This window comes from Aphis gossypii, chromosome X (assembly GCF_020184175.1).
Source record: "Aphis gossypii isolate Hap1 chromosome X, ASM2018417v2, whole genome shotgun sequence".
NCBI classification, from domain to species: domain Eukaryota; kingdom Metazoa; phylum Arthropoda; class Insecta; order Hemiptera; family Aphididae; genus Aphis; species Aphis gossypii.
The window spans coordinates 25444048-25464491 of NC_065533.1; the positions used below are offsets into that span (position 1 = coordinate 25444048).

The following is a 20444-nucleotide window of genomic DNA, read 5'->3' on the forward strand; positions in this document are numbered from 1 at the left end:
TATACTGTTGCGTCCCGACTAGGCGATTCATGCATCAACGTACGAAATGAATAGGTACGTCGTGGTTGTTCAAGTATAAGTTAACGTTTATTAAAATAGTTCTTGCACGAATACAATCATTATAAGCTTTGCACAATCTTATGTGTATGTAATTATTAGTATAGGTCTGTAACAATACCTACCTACATATAAAATCCAAATACCACTTAGTCACTGATCGCCGTAACTCAAAAACTATGCAACGTAATTTGGAATTTGGAGGTTCTTCTCATGTTTTCACCGTGCAATAAGAAAGGATTTTCAAAAATATTTTTTATAATTATTCACAGCCAATACGTAGGTATAATATTGTGCTGGCGTGCTGCACGGCACGGCGACACTCGGATTTCCACTGTTTCCAGCTACCTACAACCTATCCCTTTTGTTCGTCATGTAGATAAGAATTGTTCCAAGAATTTAATCAATATAAATAATCTCATGCATCGAACGTACAACACCAATACTCCTAAATATATGAAAAAAAAAATACACACGGGCGAAGCCGGAAAATTCAGCTAATATATAATATATTACATTATATTGCATTACATATTTATGTATAGGTATATTACATTGTATTACATATTATAAACATTTTATTAAAAATGTTGTTATGCGAATGCGAATTGTAATATAATATATACGCCAAGCAAGATCTATTATTGTCATTTTTTCGTATTACATACTCTTTATTAGTTGGAAATCATAAACATGCCTAATCGTGTAGGATTTCATTCTTATTTTTATTTAAATAGGTTCATTTCATAAGTATTTAATTTTTTTATTAGGAGTTCTTACCTGGGTACACGTCATTCTAACACATATTGTGTTGTATTCGTCTTACAAAAGTATTACAGTACCTATTGTATTAGCTTCATACTAAATTATTAATATTTAATTATAATTTTGAAATTTCGATTAACATTTGATACCTATACTTACAATTTAATATATAAAATACAGCTGCACTAGTACGCACTTACTTTTTTTCAACAAAACGTTATATTAGGACAGATAAACAAGTTTGTTTTCCACAGGTGATTATTATCAAATCATGATTGCATATTGTTCTCATTAATCATTATTAAATAGTTACACATATTAAGATTTTTATGTATTTATCTATCAAAAGTAAATAATGCGTATCAATAGTTTCTCAAGACTTGCAAGTTGCAATATTGATTTATATTGAATATAAAAACTAAAAATATTTTAATAAACTTATATGGTATAGTTTAAAAAAAAACAATAATAAACAAAGCTTAAAACGTGTATCAACTCAATACTTAATTTGCTTGAAAAACGTATCGATTGTAGAGAGTACCTACTTACATTTAATAAAATTCGAAAAATCGAATCTATACGCAAATAATATGCCAAATATTAATGAAATTGGTGGCGTAATCTAGTGGTTGTTTAGAAAAGAGCGAAATTGTCGATTAGGTACAGACGTTTGTATTGGGGGAGAAGGAAGTTAGAACTTTCTCTCCGGTCCCGCCATTTAATAATTGTCGTTGAATTCGTTTGATTAAATAAAACAAGTAACTGCTAAGATTATGCAACTAAAAGGTAATAAGTATTACAAATTAAAAATATTATAGGAAATAATATTATTATTATGCATTATTATATTACAAAATTATTGATACATATTTAACAATTTTTAGTAAATTTAACTGTATCAGTACCATTAGATAATTAAAAAAATTGTAAAATATTCATTCCAGTTAATTACCTTTATATGATTTATTGATTTGTGAAAAAATGCAAAACTTTATTACTAAAAAAAAAAAATAACAGTAGATCATTTGTTTGACCAAAACAAAATGTTTGATTTAATAACAATATTTTTTATTATAATACTGTAAGCCTTTATGTACAACATAATATAGAAAATTAATAAAAATATAAACTCATTCTTAAAATGTTTACAATATAATATACAAGCAATTAATATTTAATAATACCTTATATATATATATATCATTTTTGTGAATAATTATTAGATAGAAAACTATTAAAAATATAAGTTGTATAAGATGTTGTACAACTACCGATAATAATTTTTCGATCTGTAAAGTAGGTATTGTATTGTACGTCTTCAATTTTGAAAATAGATTTTTATTTTAAATTCGTAGCAGAGAGAACATTTTGATTTGATTTCTCATGTGTTTTAATTTTTTTATTTATTGTGAATGAGTAGGTAGGTACAAGATTAAGTTTTTCAATTTTCAAACAAGGGGAAGCCCGGAAGTTCTAGATATAAAATTACTACTTTTTTTTTTTTTTTTTAACTATTTTTGAATTATTCATGGGTTTGAGAAATTATTAAGGTTTTTAGATTTTTAGTTTACTATAAATGTCGATAAAAAGTTATTCGTTTGGTCAAAATTCTTAAAAAATTTAATACAAAATCCTACTAAAATTATTTTTATATCTGTATAAAAACATTAAGAATATAATATATTTAAACAATTTTGTTTACATGGATTTGTGGTTAGAATTTTGTAGAATATCGTTTATTATTTAATATTTTGTAGTTCAAAATTCATAAATTAAATTCCTCTTGTATCTAGATTTTGAAAATTTAATACAAGGTTATAAGATTTATACTTCATCATAAGTAATTTGTTCTGAAACCATAAAATCTAAAAGATGTATAAGGCAAATATTTTTTATAGATATTTTAAGTTCCAATTTAGACGAAATTACTTATTTAAATGATAAATAACGATATATTAATAATTTGTTACAATTAAAAAAAATAAAACATTATTAGTGGGAACACTGAGAACTTCTATGTATTTTAAAATATTATTTATTTACAAATACTATAAATATTATCAGTCTTATATAGTGTCAATTGTCAAAGACTAAATCTAAACAGTTACAATTATTTACAACACTGAAACTTAACTGAACTCTTAATTATTATAGTGTGCAGTATTGTTTATATCATAGAATAAACTAAAGCGAAATAAACAGCGCGGACACAATTGTAATAATTTAATTAGGTATTGTGGCTATATAATTTTATACTAGATAGAGCTTATAAAACTATTCTGCTAACATAACTAATTTTTATTTTTACTTTTATCAGTATTCTACTATTTAAGATTATTTATTTTGATTTTTTAAAAAAAGATTAATGTTTAAGTATTTTAGTTTTTATTAAGAGTAAAATAAATAAATAAATATTTATCAAGTACTACATAGGTTTATTAGCAGTTTTTGTTTTAATTTGAATTCAAACCACACAAACATTGTTAATTGATATTATGTATTTATCAAGAAGAAAAAAATTCTCCTTCAAACTTCAATGAATCAGGACAAATTATAAAAAATAAGACCAAACCACACAAAAATGTACATTCTTCATCTGAACATATAATTTTCCTTGTTCACACACTTTACGCGAGACTAAACAACTTTATATTGTAGGTGATATTGTATCTATAATAAATAATGCACGTCATTCAACAAAAAAAAAAAAAAAATCATTTATGCACAAATTATTAAATTACTTGATAATAACCTAGATGAAAAACGAGCAAATATCATATGGTTAGCACCTAAAGCTAATATTGGAGTCACAGATATTTCAAAAAAATTACATAATACTTTTATACCTAATGAATTTGCACATATTTCTGTCAATGAGAGATTAGCACCCATAGATTGCCTAACATTCATTATGTATATTCCTTACAATCCTAACTAATTTGAGTATAAAATACATATTGGTACCGACCACACACTGCATAGTCGATCCATATCAGATGCAATAAGATATGCAGATTCTAATGAAGACACTGGACCAAAATCCTAAAGTAAAGTCAGACGGCTACTTATCAAGTGAATAAATACATTATATTTATTGTTTATAATATATTGTAAACCAAAATTATCATTATTAAATGTATTTTTAATATTTGTAAATAATTTTATAATTTTAATCTTGGTTGGTAGAATGACATTTTTACCCTATTAATATTAACAGTACTAAAGGTACCTAATTTCATATTATTATAAAACCTTTTTTTGTTTCAAATGTAATTCAACACTATTGTAAACATTTCTATAATAATGTATTTTATATTTTATTAAAAATTAACTAATTTCAAACATATTTAATGTATGTATTTTGTATTCGTGTAGTATCATTGTTTATACCTTTATTTTTTTATTTAATTTAATAAATGTACATTTTTCATAGTCAATGATATTTTAGTTCTGTAAATAAATTCTACTTTCATATTATTATAATAAGTATACTTACTGTAGGTATATTATAAAAAATGTATTCTATTTTATTCGGAATTTATTTTTTACATTATTCCACAAAATATAATGTTGTTTTATTAATAATTTATGAACAAACAAAATAATATTATACACATTTATTTCAAGTATTCTAATTATTTTTTTTATTTGGTGCAAAAATAAAATATAAATTATGTGTGTTTATAATGTTTGTTGTTTTGTAGTACTTAATAGTGTTTGCTTTGAAATACAGTTTGGCACTATACTATTATAAATTAATATAAAAATAATAAAATTAATATGTAAAACATAAATCTAAAAGATTAATTTATTATTAAACAATAATAATTAAACCTTTCGATATTGTAATAAATCAAAAATAAGCGTATACATTCTTATTAATGAAACTTTACCTTGTAATATAATATATTATTATATTAACTTATGGTAATTAAAGTAAGGTATCTATAAACATAAATGAAGGGGCCGAGAGTATCAAAGTTCTTTAACCTATTTTTTTATTGTTTTTAAGGCCTTCTTGAAGTGTTAATGCATATTAATATAACTTTTAACCTATTAAGTGTCGATGATCAGATGACAAAATGGAATCAAGACGAGAATTTAGTATAAGTATATGAAATTAATTAAATCTGTTGTATGTAATTTGCAATATTTTAAGTAAATAAAATCAATTATTTAAGTTCAGTGTTACTGTTAGAATAAAACAGTGTGATGGCTGAATGGACATGCTGTTTGATGGAAGCAGACTGGCCATCATATGAAAATGGGGGTTCTACTTATAGTATTGATCTTTAGACTTATTGTTTCATTCTAAGAGGTTAGGTTAGGTTAATAATATGTTAGGAATTGTTATGTCTTATGTAATTTGATTAGAGTAAGTACCTATGAAAGTTAATGTTATAATTTTGGTTATAACAAAAATGTTCATAGGTACAAACTACAATTATTTGAAATAAAATAAAAGTAATAATATGATGATATTAAATTATGAAGTTGTGTGATGTAATAATATAAATATCATGACAAAATTAAATTATTAAATCTAATTAAAATATATTACAAACATGTATTTCAACTTTAAATTTTATTTTTTATTTTAGAATTTAAATCAACATAGTATGTATCAAGAGCTAAAAAATTATATGAAAATCAGATAGTTGAAGTATGTTTATAACAATATTATTATATTTTCTAATATATATATATATATATACTATATACAGGAAAACCACTACCTATTTATTAAATATTTAATTCATCATTGATTTAGTTTGGATAATTTCTTTATGATTTATATATATTATATATTTAACATAATAAATCCTATAGAATTTAAATATTTAATATAATAATAATAATAATATGTAAGCTTACATGTACAATAATTTGAGCCATGAGAAATTATACTCGAACACCAACTTAATATTACCTGAAGCTACCATTCTAAAATGTGTGTTATAAATTAATATAATAATCTTTTTTAAATATTTATTATTATAACACCTAATGCAATCATTTCAGAAAAAATTATATCAACTAATTATAATACTAAAAGTAAAATAAATGGCTTGGTATATGGTCGATTCACTTTTTTACTAAAACAAAATGTTTGAAATAATAACAATATTTTTTATTATAATACTTTAAGTCTTTATGTACAATATATAGAAAATTAATAAAAATATAAACTCATTCTTAAAATGCTTACAATATAATTAATAAACAAATAATACCAAATATATAATTTTTGTGAATAGTTATTAGATAGAAAATAAAAAACTTCTAATCAAATAATAATTTATGACAAATACTATACATAGGTTTTAATAATTTTCGATCTGGAAAGTAGGTATGAAACTTTTTATTTTGGTCAAAAGGGAATCAACCATTTTTAAATTTGGTTGAAAAGTGAATCGGAAAAAAAAAGGATACATTTTTAGTTGTAAAGCATCTCGCCCCCTATAACAGTGACCCAATCGACACTTAATATACAGCATAATCACCACTTAGGTACTTATTGCTAATTTTTAAACAGGCCTTCTAGCTGTTTCTTTATTGTTTTTTTTTTTTTTGAAACTCAAACTTTTTGATATCTATCTAGTTTTTTTCATTCTTACACTACTTAACTTATAAATAGAACTAGGATTTACACTAAAAGTATCGAAATACGCCAGATAATATGCAGTAAAAATCATGAAAATATCCAATAAATATGAAAGAATTTTGTTTTGATTATAAAAAATGTATAAATTAAGTTTAAAAAATCCACGAAAAACAATTTATTAATAACACTCTTTGTCAAAATATTTTTCATCTGTGATAAAAATATTATATTTACTTACTAATATTTAATAACACAGCTATACCTTATAGATAGATATTATATATATATATATAATATAACATATCTATTTAAAGAAATCAAATATATATATAACAATATTTACTACTATTAAGAAAAATGATATAGTATAGAAGTAACAGTTATAAATAAAATACGGACATGACTTAGTCAGTAAATTTGATAATTCTTTGTTCATACAAATTTTTATTAAAAACAATAATGTAATTATAATAGTAACCTATACAATACATAATATAAATCTGTCGTTTATAAATTATTTTGATGAAGAAAAATTATGTTCTTTCTTAATGTTCATTTATACAAAAATTAATAATTATTGTTATCTTTTTTACAAATTTCACATTTACCAAGTTCACATCCACAGTCTCCTTGACATTCTAATTCACTGTAACCACGTCTTTTTTTTAAGAAATGTTTAAAAATTTGTACAAGTATAACGAAGAAAAGTAAAAGAATAACCAATACAACTATAATGATCACAGTTTTTGATACAATACAAAAGTCTTCATTTTCAACAGAAAATAGACCTTTATGTGATGAGTGTAAGTTATCCCAGTGTACCGTTTTTATCGATTTTTTGGGATGATTCTGTAAATAAAATTCATCTGAGTTAATTTATTATACCTATCATCATAGTTTCGTAGGTACCATAAATATCATTATTCATTATTAACTACCTATTTAATTTAACATAATGTATAGTATTATTATTATAACATATAATATATTATAATATCTACTATTAATGAAAAATAATATAAATACATATAAAACAAATAAGATACTTTATATTAGTTACATACTGATTTTTCGTTAATGTACACATAAGGATGAATTTTAGGATTCCTGAATAAGTCCATTGATTCATCTACTGGTTTACCAAAGAATCTGTCCAATAAATGTGGGTTGGTCATGACTATTTGCATATAAGTACAGAAAAGTATTAGAAAACGATACATTTTTTTAACTTTTTGATATTTATTTTGAAGAATTAAATCATGCTTTAATATAAACATAACACTAAGCAACGAAAAATTGTTATAATTATAAAAATAAACAGGTAAAATGTGACTTTAATTTAAACTTCATAATAAGTTAGAAGTTTTCTGGCATTTTTTGAATACATACATGCATTGTTTATTAATAAAATATCAGCTACAAGAAAGATCAACTCCGATAAAAATCTTTTGACTCATGTCAAAACAAAGTTCAGACATTTTTATCAGACAACTAGGTTATCTCTCTTTTCAAAAATAAAATTGCTTTCTGCGAAAAATGACTGAAAAAATTCTAAAAACTAAGATAATCTCATTTCAAATCAAAAATCAAACAATATTTTAATTATAACCAACGAAAATATTGTAAACATTTTCAGATATCTTTCCAAAGCTATTAATCCTAATAATAATACTATTTACTAATCCTTGAAAATAAAATATATAATTCATTAGCACATCTAATAATTATATTTCCTATAATAGTTCTATTATAGAACTATAATACTATCAAAATTCTTTATCCCAATGCGTGTAAAAATATTTATACAAATATCTCTATTAAGAAAATCATCTGGAACATTGTCAGTGAACTTGCCTCTAAAGCTATAATTCTCAAGGTAACACATATTTTGAATGCAACTTTTCAATACTTTTACTTAAAAAGTACGATTTTCATTTGAAAACTACTTGATATTTTCTCCATTGCACAGAAAAATATTGAATCATATATAAATAATTTTTTTTTAATTAAAATTAAAAAAATGTACCAACGAGATTATTATGGTAACATAGTAATTATCCGTTGCTATTGGTAACCTTACAATATCATTCCTATTAAAAAAAAAAAAAAAAAAAAATGCCAATAATGAGTATGGTTGTTTACGCGAAAATATAAATGATGTCCAACTTAAAAACTTATACAATATGTTACATACCTACCTTATGGCTTATAAGTTATAACAATGTTATAAAGACTAATTTCTAATACGCAATTTAAATTTTGAGAACGCCACTCAATAACACAACATCAAATATACTAATTAGTAATTAGTCGATACTACCTACCTATGGTTCATTAACAAAAAATAGTATTTAACTACCAGGGGCGTGCTCAGTTATTTTCAATGGTGGGGGGAGGGGGTGAATTGTATTTTATTTTGCTGATTGTCATAGACACAAAATGTTCTTATAGGTAGAGGTATACGAGTATACCTATATATTGTTGTGTGCCAATATCAGAGTTGAATCCAAAGTTTTATTTAAAAATGAATGTTACAACTTTATAACAAATAGTACGTTTATTACTTATAACTGAAATACATGTAACTAATATAAAAGTGGCTGAGTGTCGTGAAGGTGCTCTGACTCTGCAGCTATGATACATTTTCCGTTGCTGGTTTTCGGGCTCCCTTATAATATGTGGTTCAACTCTTGTTTACATCGAGTATGTAATCTTTACATTAAGTTTAATTCACAATATTTATTTTAAAATTGTTCTATCTTTAATTTAAGGGGGTGTTTGAACCCCCCCCCTAATCTACGCCCATGGCATAAATTATATAAAAATGGGCTTTCAAGGCATTACAAATTATGATAAAATTCAGTTAAATTAAATAATGTTAACTTGACAAAATTTAATAGTTATTATACAAACTAAATATTTATTATATTAATTATATTATTATAAGTGAAAAATGACTAAATGTAAAATTTTATGAAATTATTGTTTTAGTTATTGGCTCATTTGAACAGGACATAATTTATTTTCTGTCTACAATCAAACTATATACACAATAAATAATGTAGAGAATTTCCACAAAAGAATGAAAATGGATAAAAAATAATTTTTTTTCAGGTCATCTGAGTAATTGTAGTAAAGGCCAACTCATAATTATTAATCAACTATCTAGGGATTTGTGAGTTACAAGATCTATCATAAATAAAACATATTCTTAACTTACAGCGTATACAACTTAACACTGACAAACTATCGCTAAGAGTGAATAGTGATTATCAGAAAGTAATTTTACTAGAGTTTTAGAAAATATTTAGAAGTCAAACTAATTATACTAACACTCAAATATGTTAATAATTTTGTATTTTTAAATATTTTAAATATGATAAAAAAAATATATATATTTATTCAATTTTTAAATAATAATATTAACAAATAACAATACTGATATTTAAAATTCTGGGAAAGAGTGGATTTCTGATTACGATGACTTATAAGTGATAAGAATAATTAATTAAGAATGCATAATCTATTATAATAATAGGTATGTAAAAATTATTATTTTTGTACATAAATTAAATTTTAAAAAAAGTATTTAAAATACATATAAATCCTACATATCATAAATCAGGCCCTCTTAATTATCATTTAAGATCATAAGTCTTAATTAAAAATCTATCTATACATTATAATATATAATATCTATATATTATTATTATTATTTTATATGTAATATAAGAAAAAAAACCTGATTTAACTTAGTTGAATGAGTGTTTATCAAAGTTAAGTACTTATCTACCTATTTATCAACCAAAATCATTTATTACTAAACTCTAATGTTGGCATGTTCTAGGTGAGATGATAGTTGTAGAAAATAATGTTATAACCATGCAGTAATATCAATAGAAAAAGGTAAAACCAATAAATATTCATAATACTTACCTATCTATTATGAAGTTAATAAATTAGTTTGAGGACTAAAAAAAAAATAAACATAAATTATACATGACATATTATTTTCCAAATATTTATTTATTTATTATTATCACAAATTGTTTAAAAACTGGAATATACTTTTATACATTTTACTAAGTTTTAAAAGTATCCCTATTTCTACATTTACTTTAAAAGCACTTGGGCTTAAAACTGGTAATATTTTGAATATCTTTGAAAACCGAAACTTGCGCCAAAAATTAATATCGAAATCAATAATAATCTAAACCAATATAAAGTATTATAATATTAATAAAAAATAAGATATAAATTGGTACCTCTACCCAATACCCATACAACAATGCTTTGTTCTAGACATAATTTAGTGATGGATTTTTCAAAATTTAGGGGTGGGTATTAATACATTTAGTTATAAAATATATATATAATATATATATTAAATAATAATTATTAGTTTTTGAGTTAAGCTTTCTGAGTGGTAGATGATGGTAGGTGATTGGTAAGAGTTGATAAAACTAGAATAATATAATATTCGATAATAGTATACCTTATTTATTAATTATTATTAAATTATTTTAAAATCATAATTTAAACTTTGTGTTTTTTATATAAGTATTCTAATGCATTATGTACATTGCTAATGATCCAATAAACTATGGGTTTAAATTACATAGGTACCTTTTTTTTAGTATATATAAATATTTATTTATTAATTTAAGAATTTAATTGTTGATTCATTACAAAAAAATATGTATATTGTTGATCTTAAAACTAAAACACTTAATGTAGAATTGAAATAACACAACATTTTTCAGAGTTTTCATATTATGGTGCTAAACTTTAATGTTTATCGTTCTGATTTTTCAACTGTTTTAAAACACAAAAAAACATAATATTTAACAATTATTGTAATAATAAATGGTAACTCCTACATTGAACTTGAATAAAAAACTTAAACTATTGTGAACTTAATATTGATACTGTATGAATATGTGTACTTCCCAATTAACTTTGATTTTAACAATGATATTGAAACTGGTTTTTTAATACCTAAGTTAGTTATTAGTAGTTTTACTAACTGCAGTGAAAGAAAGTAATAAAAAAATTCAACAGCATAATTTTACAAAGTACAGTGAAAACTGTTAAATGCAAAATAGTATAAGACCAACCAAACATTCCGCTTCAAACAGTTTTCCGCTTTATTGAGTAAAACAGAAAAATTCCGGATTATTAATTCGTATACATTTTTCATATTTAAAAATTAGTTTATAACATTTATAATTTTTATTTTTAAATTTGAGACTAATTAGTAATTATGAACTTAATTTATTACCTATACTTTACTTTACATAACTTATATTACATTACTTATAGACTTGTTTTATTATTTAGGACTTAGGTTATAAAAAATCGATAAAAACTAAATGAGCAGAGTAATAAATAGTTCTAGATTCTAGACCACAGGTTCCCAAAGGGGTCTATATCGACCCCTTGGGGTCGATTCTGACCTGTAAGGGGTCTATGTCAACGAAAATTAAAATTGGGGTTGCATCATATTATGTAAATAGGGGTCAACGAGAGTTATAAGTCGAAAATGCGTTAATTATTTGCAAACAACCATTTTTTCCATACAACTAGATGAGTCAACTTTGTCTGGTAATGAAGCACTATTATTAGCATATTTTTGTTTTGTTATGAATCAAGAAATCCACAAAGAACTGCTCTTCGCAATAACTTTGACTACAGACACAAAAGGCGAATCTATATTCAATGTTTTGAAATATAGATAAATTTGTAAAAATTTAATTTTATGGGCTATAAAAATGGTTAAAGTTGGCAAGTGGTCTACGGGGCAAAACAGTTTGGGAACCTCTGTTCTTGAACCTCTAACCTAACCAGAATCAAAAAAAAATTATCATGTGACCTATTTTGTATGCCATTAACTGTTGAAACAGTCAAACTTGTACAAAAAGTAAGGCCTACACTGATAATCCGCTATAAAGTAGTCCGTTTGACACGGCCCCAACTCCTACACCACACCTTATCCGTAGGTACGTATGTACGGAATGGTAATAAAATTATAAGACTGTAGTAGCCTTTGATACATGGCGGGATCGCTAGGGTCTCAGTGCACAGGTTCTAATCCCAATCCGTGCGGAATTTTAGACTCGATTTTCGATGGTATCTCCCCCTATACCGGCCATATCACCTGTTACCCCTCGTTTAATGACTACCCGCTCGAGGAATTTTCACAATCATCAGGTCAGTTGGCGACCGAGGTACGCATGGGACGACGACCTACGAGGCTGAAGTGCCAATCTCGTAACGATGAGCGCAATGGCGTTCTTATCAGTTTAATCTTGATATTATCTTATCTGGGCCACAGTGGCAGTACGTATGGATGAGGTGGAGTGGAGCGCAGGCGCTGGGGCCGTGTCATACTCCCACCCCCAAGCCTATGTTAATTCCTCGGAGGATGGGCATTATACGAAGTTCACAGATGATGTGGCCGGTAAATAAACAGAAAAATTAGGAATCAAGTGAAAAAACTACGTACGGTACGGAGATCGAACCCGTGACCTCAGATCCCAACGTGCCGCCTTATAACAGCGAGTCACTACAGTCTTATCAATGTAACGTCGATATTCTCCTATTTGGGTCATAATGACAGTGTGTACGGATGAAGAGTGACGTAGGCGCTGGGGTTGTGTCATTGTCACTGACCAGAATAATATTGTAATATTGTCATTTATTACTCATTAGGAAATGTGAATATTATATTCCAGACGATCGTAAATTATAAGTCGTTGTATGTGAGAATGTAAAAAGCAATCTTGTTTTAAGTCAATATTTCTAAACTAACTGATAATAAAACACTTTTGTAATAAATTATTATTCTTCTATTGTTGCTCAATGTAAATCGATTATTGATTATAGTTTTTAGTCATATTTATATGAAAATTATTCGAATAAAAATGCAAACCACTAAATACTATCCGAAAATAATTTTGTTAGCTTTGAACCATTACATCTAGATAAGATCATATATATATTTAAAAATTATAAGTTGATGCTATACATTGGATATGAAATGTATGTATGCGCAGTTGATTTAAATAATAGTATAATATACATATTATACCTATACGTTTACATATTGCAAATTATTAATCAAATCCGTGGTAGTACCTACTTAAATAAAAATTCTGAAGTCATGAAATTACGAAAATGAGATTGAGTATTTTATTCCTTACATACCTACCTACTACCTATACTACCTAGGGTATAAGCAATTTAAATTATATATAGAGAAAACTGTCTAATGCAGAATAGCATTATAGGACCAACCAAAAATTCCGCTTTATTGAATAAAACGTTTCCAAAAATTATTTAGAGTTTTTGTTTTGTCATTTTTGTTGCTATTTTTCCTTCTATGTAATGTTTAATTGAAGAAAACATAAAAAACAGATTATCATCTTGTTGGTCAATAACAAATTGTGGTAGATTTTTTAATCTCAATTAATGCATCTTTATATGTTTTTATCAATATGACTTCTTTATAGAATACCTTTTTTAAGTCATCGTATTCAGATATATTATTTTCAAAATAAACTTAAGACCGAATTTCTTCGCTTTCAAACAAATAAGTGATTGACAAGCCTTAAGCATGTATTAACAAAATTGTCAAATTATTTTGAATACTGTTCACAACTTTACCTGTTATAAGTTTACAACGCTTAAAATAATTTATCAATTTGTTCATTTCCTATACTTAAATTTTATATTATCCCATTTGTTATATTTTTATTATTATTGTACTGTAGTTTTTAATCTAACAATATGATAAATTAATTAAGTATCTTCTACATTAATTCTTACCTTTTTCCTTTAAATAAAATATAAGTGTAATTCCATAGTTCCAAAATTGTGGTTTACTTATTTTATAAAAATACTTCGTTGAATACGTATATTTTATAATGTGTAGCAATGTTGGTATTTGTATCTTATATAATTTGTATTTTATTTAATTATAAGCTAAATTAAAATCTAACCTAACCTTTAAATTAGAATACGTTTTGATTTTATGGTCTTAAGATTTTAGTCTTTATAATTAATGTAAGACTCTTGATTTATTCAGCTGGTATTCAAAATGCTTAACAGTCCTTAAATTACTGTATTTCATTTCTCAATTTGGCTAATGACCGTATTCAAGTCTTTTAAATATCATGTTTATTTTGCTTTTATTTATTTAATTTGAACGTATTCTATTAATTGTTTTTTTTTTTTTTTGTAATAATTCTACATCTTGTGGTAAGTTTTATTATGAAACTGTAAATAATTAAATGATATAACGAATATTAATTTATAGTTTTCTTATTTTATGGTCAAATTATTACATTTTTTGTAATTGATTTATTAATTTTATATATTTTTTTTTTATTTATTACATTTTTTTTTGTGATTTGGTGATCAAGCTTATACTTGAAAACTCCAATTAAAATTAAAATTTTAATGGTATATTGGTCATAATTTCAATTACAAATTATTAATTAAATACAATAAATTTGTAGATCATGTACTTCATATCATAAAGGCTAAAATTAATTAAACATTAAAAGTATGTTTATTTATTAATTATTAAAAATATAATATTATTACCACATATATGATTTAATTTTAAAATAGAAGACCTATTATACTATTATAATTATTATTATTATTATTTTACCTATTCATGTTTTTTACTGTTTGTCTGTTTGTAAATAATGATTGGTCTTGGTTTTTAATTTACCAATTTTACTCAAATACAAAGACCAAATAGTTTTATCTAACATGTCATCAACAGATAATCTATAATTTCAAATCATTGTTTAAATAATAACAAATAGTATTAATATTAATATAAAGAAAAAAACAAAACAAAAAAAAAATAATATTTAAAATCATGTAATAAATAGCTAAATAGAGAAATAATATTAAAAAAGGTAATATATTATATATACAATTTTCTGAGTTCAGTAATTTATTGGTATTTGTTATGGCATGCTCTACTGAATTGTTGAAACGGAACCTTCAAGATTTTATTTATTTTCTATTACTCTATAAAGAGATAGATTTCCAATTAAGACTTATGATTTAAAATGATAATAAAAAGAACCTCATCCATCATATGTAGGAATTATATGTATTTTAAGTATTTTTTTTATGTTTAATTTATAAGCAAAAATAATATTTCTTACATCATAATATATCATAAACGTCGTTTCAATAGATATTGAGAATAATATATTAATTATTCATATCATTTTGATACGGTAATTCTTAAATTGTAATTTAATAAAATATTGTACTTTTTCAGGTACATAAATTCATATAAAAATTTTTTTGTAAAATTTTTTCGTTAAGATGCAAGCCACAAAAGTCTATGACGTGAGCCACAGTTTGGCCACCCCTGATCTATAGAAACAAAATATTCCCTCTTGTCTTTAAATAATATTATTCACGCTTTAGAATTTATCTAAATTCTTAAAATAATAATTATATGCTTACAGTATTATACGTGTTTCCATACTATTTTATAAATTAATTTACGCATAGTGTTGTTACAAAGAATAACAATTTTTAACATAAATGTATCAACAGTTGAATAATTTTATTTTCATTTTTACGTTTGATCAAACCTTTTCCTACAGTTGAAAATATTGTTTAATGAAGTAATAAAAACACGCATGTCATTATTATAATTTACTAGATGAAGAATGTACCAAATAGGAAAGATATAGATATATACAAAATAAATCAAAAGTGACAATAGTTTCGTTATAGTTATAAATGTTATAATATTAAAATATTTTATTATGCACTCTTATATTTGCTTATTACATAATTAAATAATTTAAATATAGTGCATAAAATATATATTTATGTTAATTATAAGTTTATATAATATTTAAAAATTTTAATTCCTTGAATCAAAAATGCTTCACATTACAAAATTATTCCTATTTTTCTAAGAAAATATCTAAGACAATAGAAACTTAACATAATAAATAAAAAAATATGAACACATATATAGTATTGATAATTTACTTAGCTGGGTTATACAGTCATTTTTAACAGTTATTTAATTTAATTTAAAATAAAAATATTAAAAAAATAATTGATAAGGCTTGGAGCTAAAATTATCATTTTTGAAAATTTATAATTAACAAAATTTATAAATCATAGATTTTCAATTTTCAATTTTTAATTCTCAATTGTATAGTTCAAATTTCTACCTAAATGTTCTATAAATTGAAGCATATAGAACAAAATAAAACTCTTCCAAGCTTTACTAATTAAATTAGAAAAAATTCAAAATGGTTCAATTCATAACTTAAATTAGAAGTAACTTTTATTTACGTTAAATATTTATTTGTTAAAATGTTAAGTATTACATTAATTAGAAAGTATTATGAATAAGAATCACTTAAATAACTTTAAAAGTAACCCACTAACCCAACTAGTTAGTTTCCAGTTATGATAATTAGTGATGAAAAACAATATAAAAATTATGAAAATAAAATAATGGAATTGATCAACTTAATGGTAGGTACCTACTTATTGTTTAATTATTGTATTGATTTGTTACCAAGTGGTAAATATCTTTTTCAACATAAAAATTATATGTTATGTTAAATTTCTTCATAAAATATTCTTGTATTGGCGATATTCCAGCATCCAGTTCATTTATACGTTATATTGAACTATAACAAAAAACAATTGCCTTGTATAATATACAAATTTTATTATTTGTATAAATAAACAATTTACAAAGATTTTTATAGATTTAAAAAATAGGAAATTCACACATGAAATATTTTACAAATTACATATTATAAATTTTTTGGTACATACTGATTGTATAACAAATTTAAAAATGTCTCTAAAGGTTAAACGATTGAAATGAGCTGGCTACACTTCCGAGAAAGTAGTCTATTCAAAATAGATTATAAACCCAATAAGAATGTAGTCAAAGGGAAGACGTTACTACTGGTGTTTAGCAAAGATAATCTCAGATGTTGATGATTTAATAGAAATATAAAATGCATTTGATTGAGATACATAGAAAAGTTTCAAGTTAAGTAGAGTTGTGCAAAAAAGCTAGTTTTTTATCCTTAAGTCATTCAAAGAAATGAGTCATTATGTGATTTCCTTTTGTAATTTGAAAGAGCTCTTCTTTTAATTTTTTTTTCTTTTACTTTTGTGTATTATTTATTTGTATTTTTAATTGTTAACCTAACAGTTTAAAACAGCTTTTTCTTTAAATATATTCTCTTTTTATAATATGAATAAAAACATTTATTAGCAACATTAATTAAATACTTAGGAAGCTGAAAACTGCATTATGAGTACATAATTGATAATATTTTTATATTCCTTATAATTCACTACTATATAAAAAACTAGGTTAAATTAAACATATGTAATTAATTAAATTAATCGTATGTTACAGATAAGTAGGCACTCTATAAAAAAAATTTAAAAAACAATTAAACTTTTAAAACATGTATTTTTTGAACAATGTTCTAATATCAAACATTTTAATTAGAAATTCCTTACTTACGTGGTGATAAAGAACGTCCTTTTGACTTATAATCAAAATAATCATATATCACTGATTTTGATTCACTTTCTTCCATGGCTTCTCTTCTTTTTAAAATTCTGTATTGTTCATGTAAGTAGCTAAAAACAAATACTTATTGAATATAATTATGCACATTTTAATCTTTAAGTATGAATGTACAAAAATTAATACTTGTTTTGAATTTTTGTTGATGGTATATTATTTTTAATTTTAAAGACTTTTGTCTACAAAAATATTTTGATAAAGATTGGTATGTATTAGTATTACATTTTAACCTATATAGCTTTTAATATTTTACTATTTACTGATAACCTACTTGTCACATACTCAATAATTGTAAAAAATTATATAGTGCAGACCAACGGACTGACAACATTAATACAATTTTAAAATAGATGAGTGGAATTACAATAAGTTTTAACATAATTTTATGTAATAACACAAAATTTGTATATCATCTTTAAAAAAAATTAGAAAAGTTTAATTGTAGATAATATTGTAGTGAAAAAAAATCATTGCATAGGTACACATTTTGTTACTGTTTTATCTATAAATGTAAAAATAATATTCCAGAAATACGGCTCATACCTCACTATATGCAATATGCCAAAAAGCATCACTGTTTGTTGTACTATTATAAGTAATTTATAAATTAATTGATTTAAGAAATATGAATTACTACTTACTCTTCATATTTTTCTTTAGAAGATTTATAATGACGTCCTCTACAGTCATATCTATCAGAATGTTCTCTACGATCATATCTGTCAGAATGTTCTCTACGGTCATATTGAACAAAACGTTTTCTACGCTCACATCTGTCAGAACGTTCTCTACGGTCATATTTATCAGAACCTTCTCTACGGTCACATCTATCAGAACGTTCTCTACGGTCATATCTATCAGAACGTTCTTTACGGTCATGTCTATCAGAATGTTCTCTACGGTCATATCTATCACAACGTTCTCCGCGGTCACCATTAATTCTTCTCGATCTAAAATTTAAAATAAATACACATAATAAGAATGTACAAATGTATGGCATCTGATTAACAATATATAAAAATATAACTACATCAAATAAGGTCTATATATATGGGTAAACGAATAATCAAGTCGAATTTGTCGACCATCAATTTCTATGCCTGAGCATAGATCTTTAGTTTTCCTTGCATCTTCGTAGTGTTTGAAATACACAAAACCATAACCTTGAGACTTTCCACTCTTAAAATAAACAAAACAAATTATAAAAACTATGCCACGTTAAGAATGTTAAACTACTTACTATAGAATCAATAACAATATCGATTGTATCAATACGACCGTATTTTCCAAGTGCTTCGTGGATTTTATCTTCATTAGTGTCACTATCTAGACCAAATATACCCAAACATCTAACCTTGCGCTAAAATTAAACAATAATTCATTTTTATTTGAGAAAAGGAGTTAGAAATAGCTATATATATTTTTTTTGTTTACGGAATGTTAGTTAAGTACTTTTAATTTTGCTGAATTGTCTGAAGAGGTGCGACGACTGCATCGAGGATCACTAGTATACGACGAACATGAACTAGAAAGCGAATACGTCGAGCGGCTTCTGAGTGGTGACCGACTGTAAGATTTGCAATGTTTCCGAGAGCTGCTATGGTTTCGATAGGGAGAGATTGAGCGGGATTTAGAACGCACATACTTTCTTTTCTAAAACGACAACAAACCCCGATGGGTTTAACACGTGGTTTTTTAAAAGCCAAACGGCGAGATAATAGTACGTGCGAACAATTAATAATTATAATTGAAATATTTTTAACGTGACAAAAACTAAATTATTTCCAAGACGAAATTCATTTTAAAATCACGAAAGGGTAAACAGGCAAACGGTGCCAGCTACGTGCGTGACAATACTTCAAAATTACTTACCCTGTTGGCGTTCATTGTCAAATTCACTTGTCGTCAGTTCACCAGTGCGTAAATACGCCAAAAATCATCGAACAGGTTTGAGAGTATCGATAGCGCCGCGCAGAAAATCGATACGACTGCTAGTACAACGTCAATGGCAAAAACGTTGGTAGATTAGGTTAGGTTAGGCCGAGAAAAAAAAAACAAACAGTAGACCGCAAATGTACAAGAGACGCAGATGTTGAAAAGAATGAAAATCAATAAACTAGTGACTACAGTAACGCAACGGGCAGGAATGAAATGTGAGAGTCACTGCTGGTCCACCGTGTCAAACCATTGTCTCCGTATCCTTAATTCAGTGCAGCCAACGTATGTTTAATGTCACCTTCCTATGCGGTAGTAAAATAGCCAACCACGTACTACGTAGGGGCGGCAAATTTCTAATGAAGAAAATCGATTTAATTATTATATTATCTAGTATACAGAAATGTTAAAATTGCATAGGGCAGCGAAAATCCTAACCTGACCTGACCGGCTCTGAATATT

The 20444-nt window shown here is 24.9% G+C and overlaps 1 protein-coding gene across 2 annotated transcripts; it reads right to left on the minus strand.

The window, feature by feature from the left end:
* Positions 1-16705: 16705 nt before the first annotated feature.
* LOC114122269 (transformer-2 sex-determining protein-like) lies at positions 16706-20037 on the minus strand. 2 transcript variants are annotated; one of them, XM_050206270.1, is made up of 7 exons: positions 19920-20037; positions 19500-19700; positions 19288-19407; positions 19078-19226; positions 18689-18997; positions 17978-18100; positions 16706-17121 (listed from the first exon to the last, which is right to left on the minus strand). In XM_050206270.1, exons 1-7 carry the CDS (start codon positions 19932-19934, stop codon positions 17112-17114), a joined length of 927 nt encoding a protein of 308 aa, XP_050062227.1. In that variant the 5' UTR covers positions 19935-20037; the 3' UTR covers positions 16706-17111. The 2 variants fall into 2 exon arrangements, with proteins under 2 accessions (XP_050062227.1, XP_027840673.2); XM_027984872.2 differs by having other exon boundaries at positions 16709-17121; positions 17982-18100.
* Positions 20038-20444: the final 407 nt, after the last annotated feature.

Bases quoted from the DNA above. Each gene is read 5' to 3' on its own strand.
- LOC114122269 (XM_027984872.2), bottom strand. The intron at 19,408-19,499 runs GTACTTAACTAA...GTTTAATTTTAG, and splicing joins ACAATTCAGCAAAATTAAAA to CGCAAGGTTAGATGTTTGGG. The intron at 18,998-19,077 runs GTAGTTATATTT...TTTAAATTTTAG, and splicing joins ATATATAGACCTTATTTGAT to ATCGAGAAGAATTAATGGTG.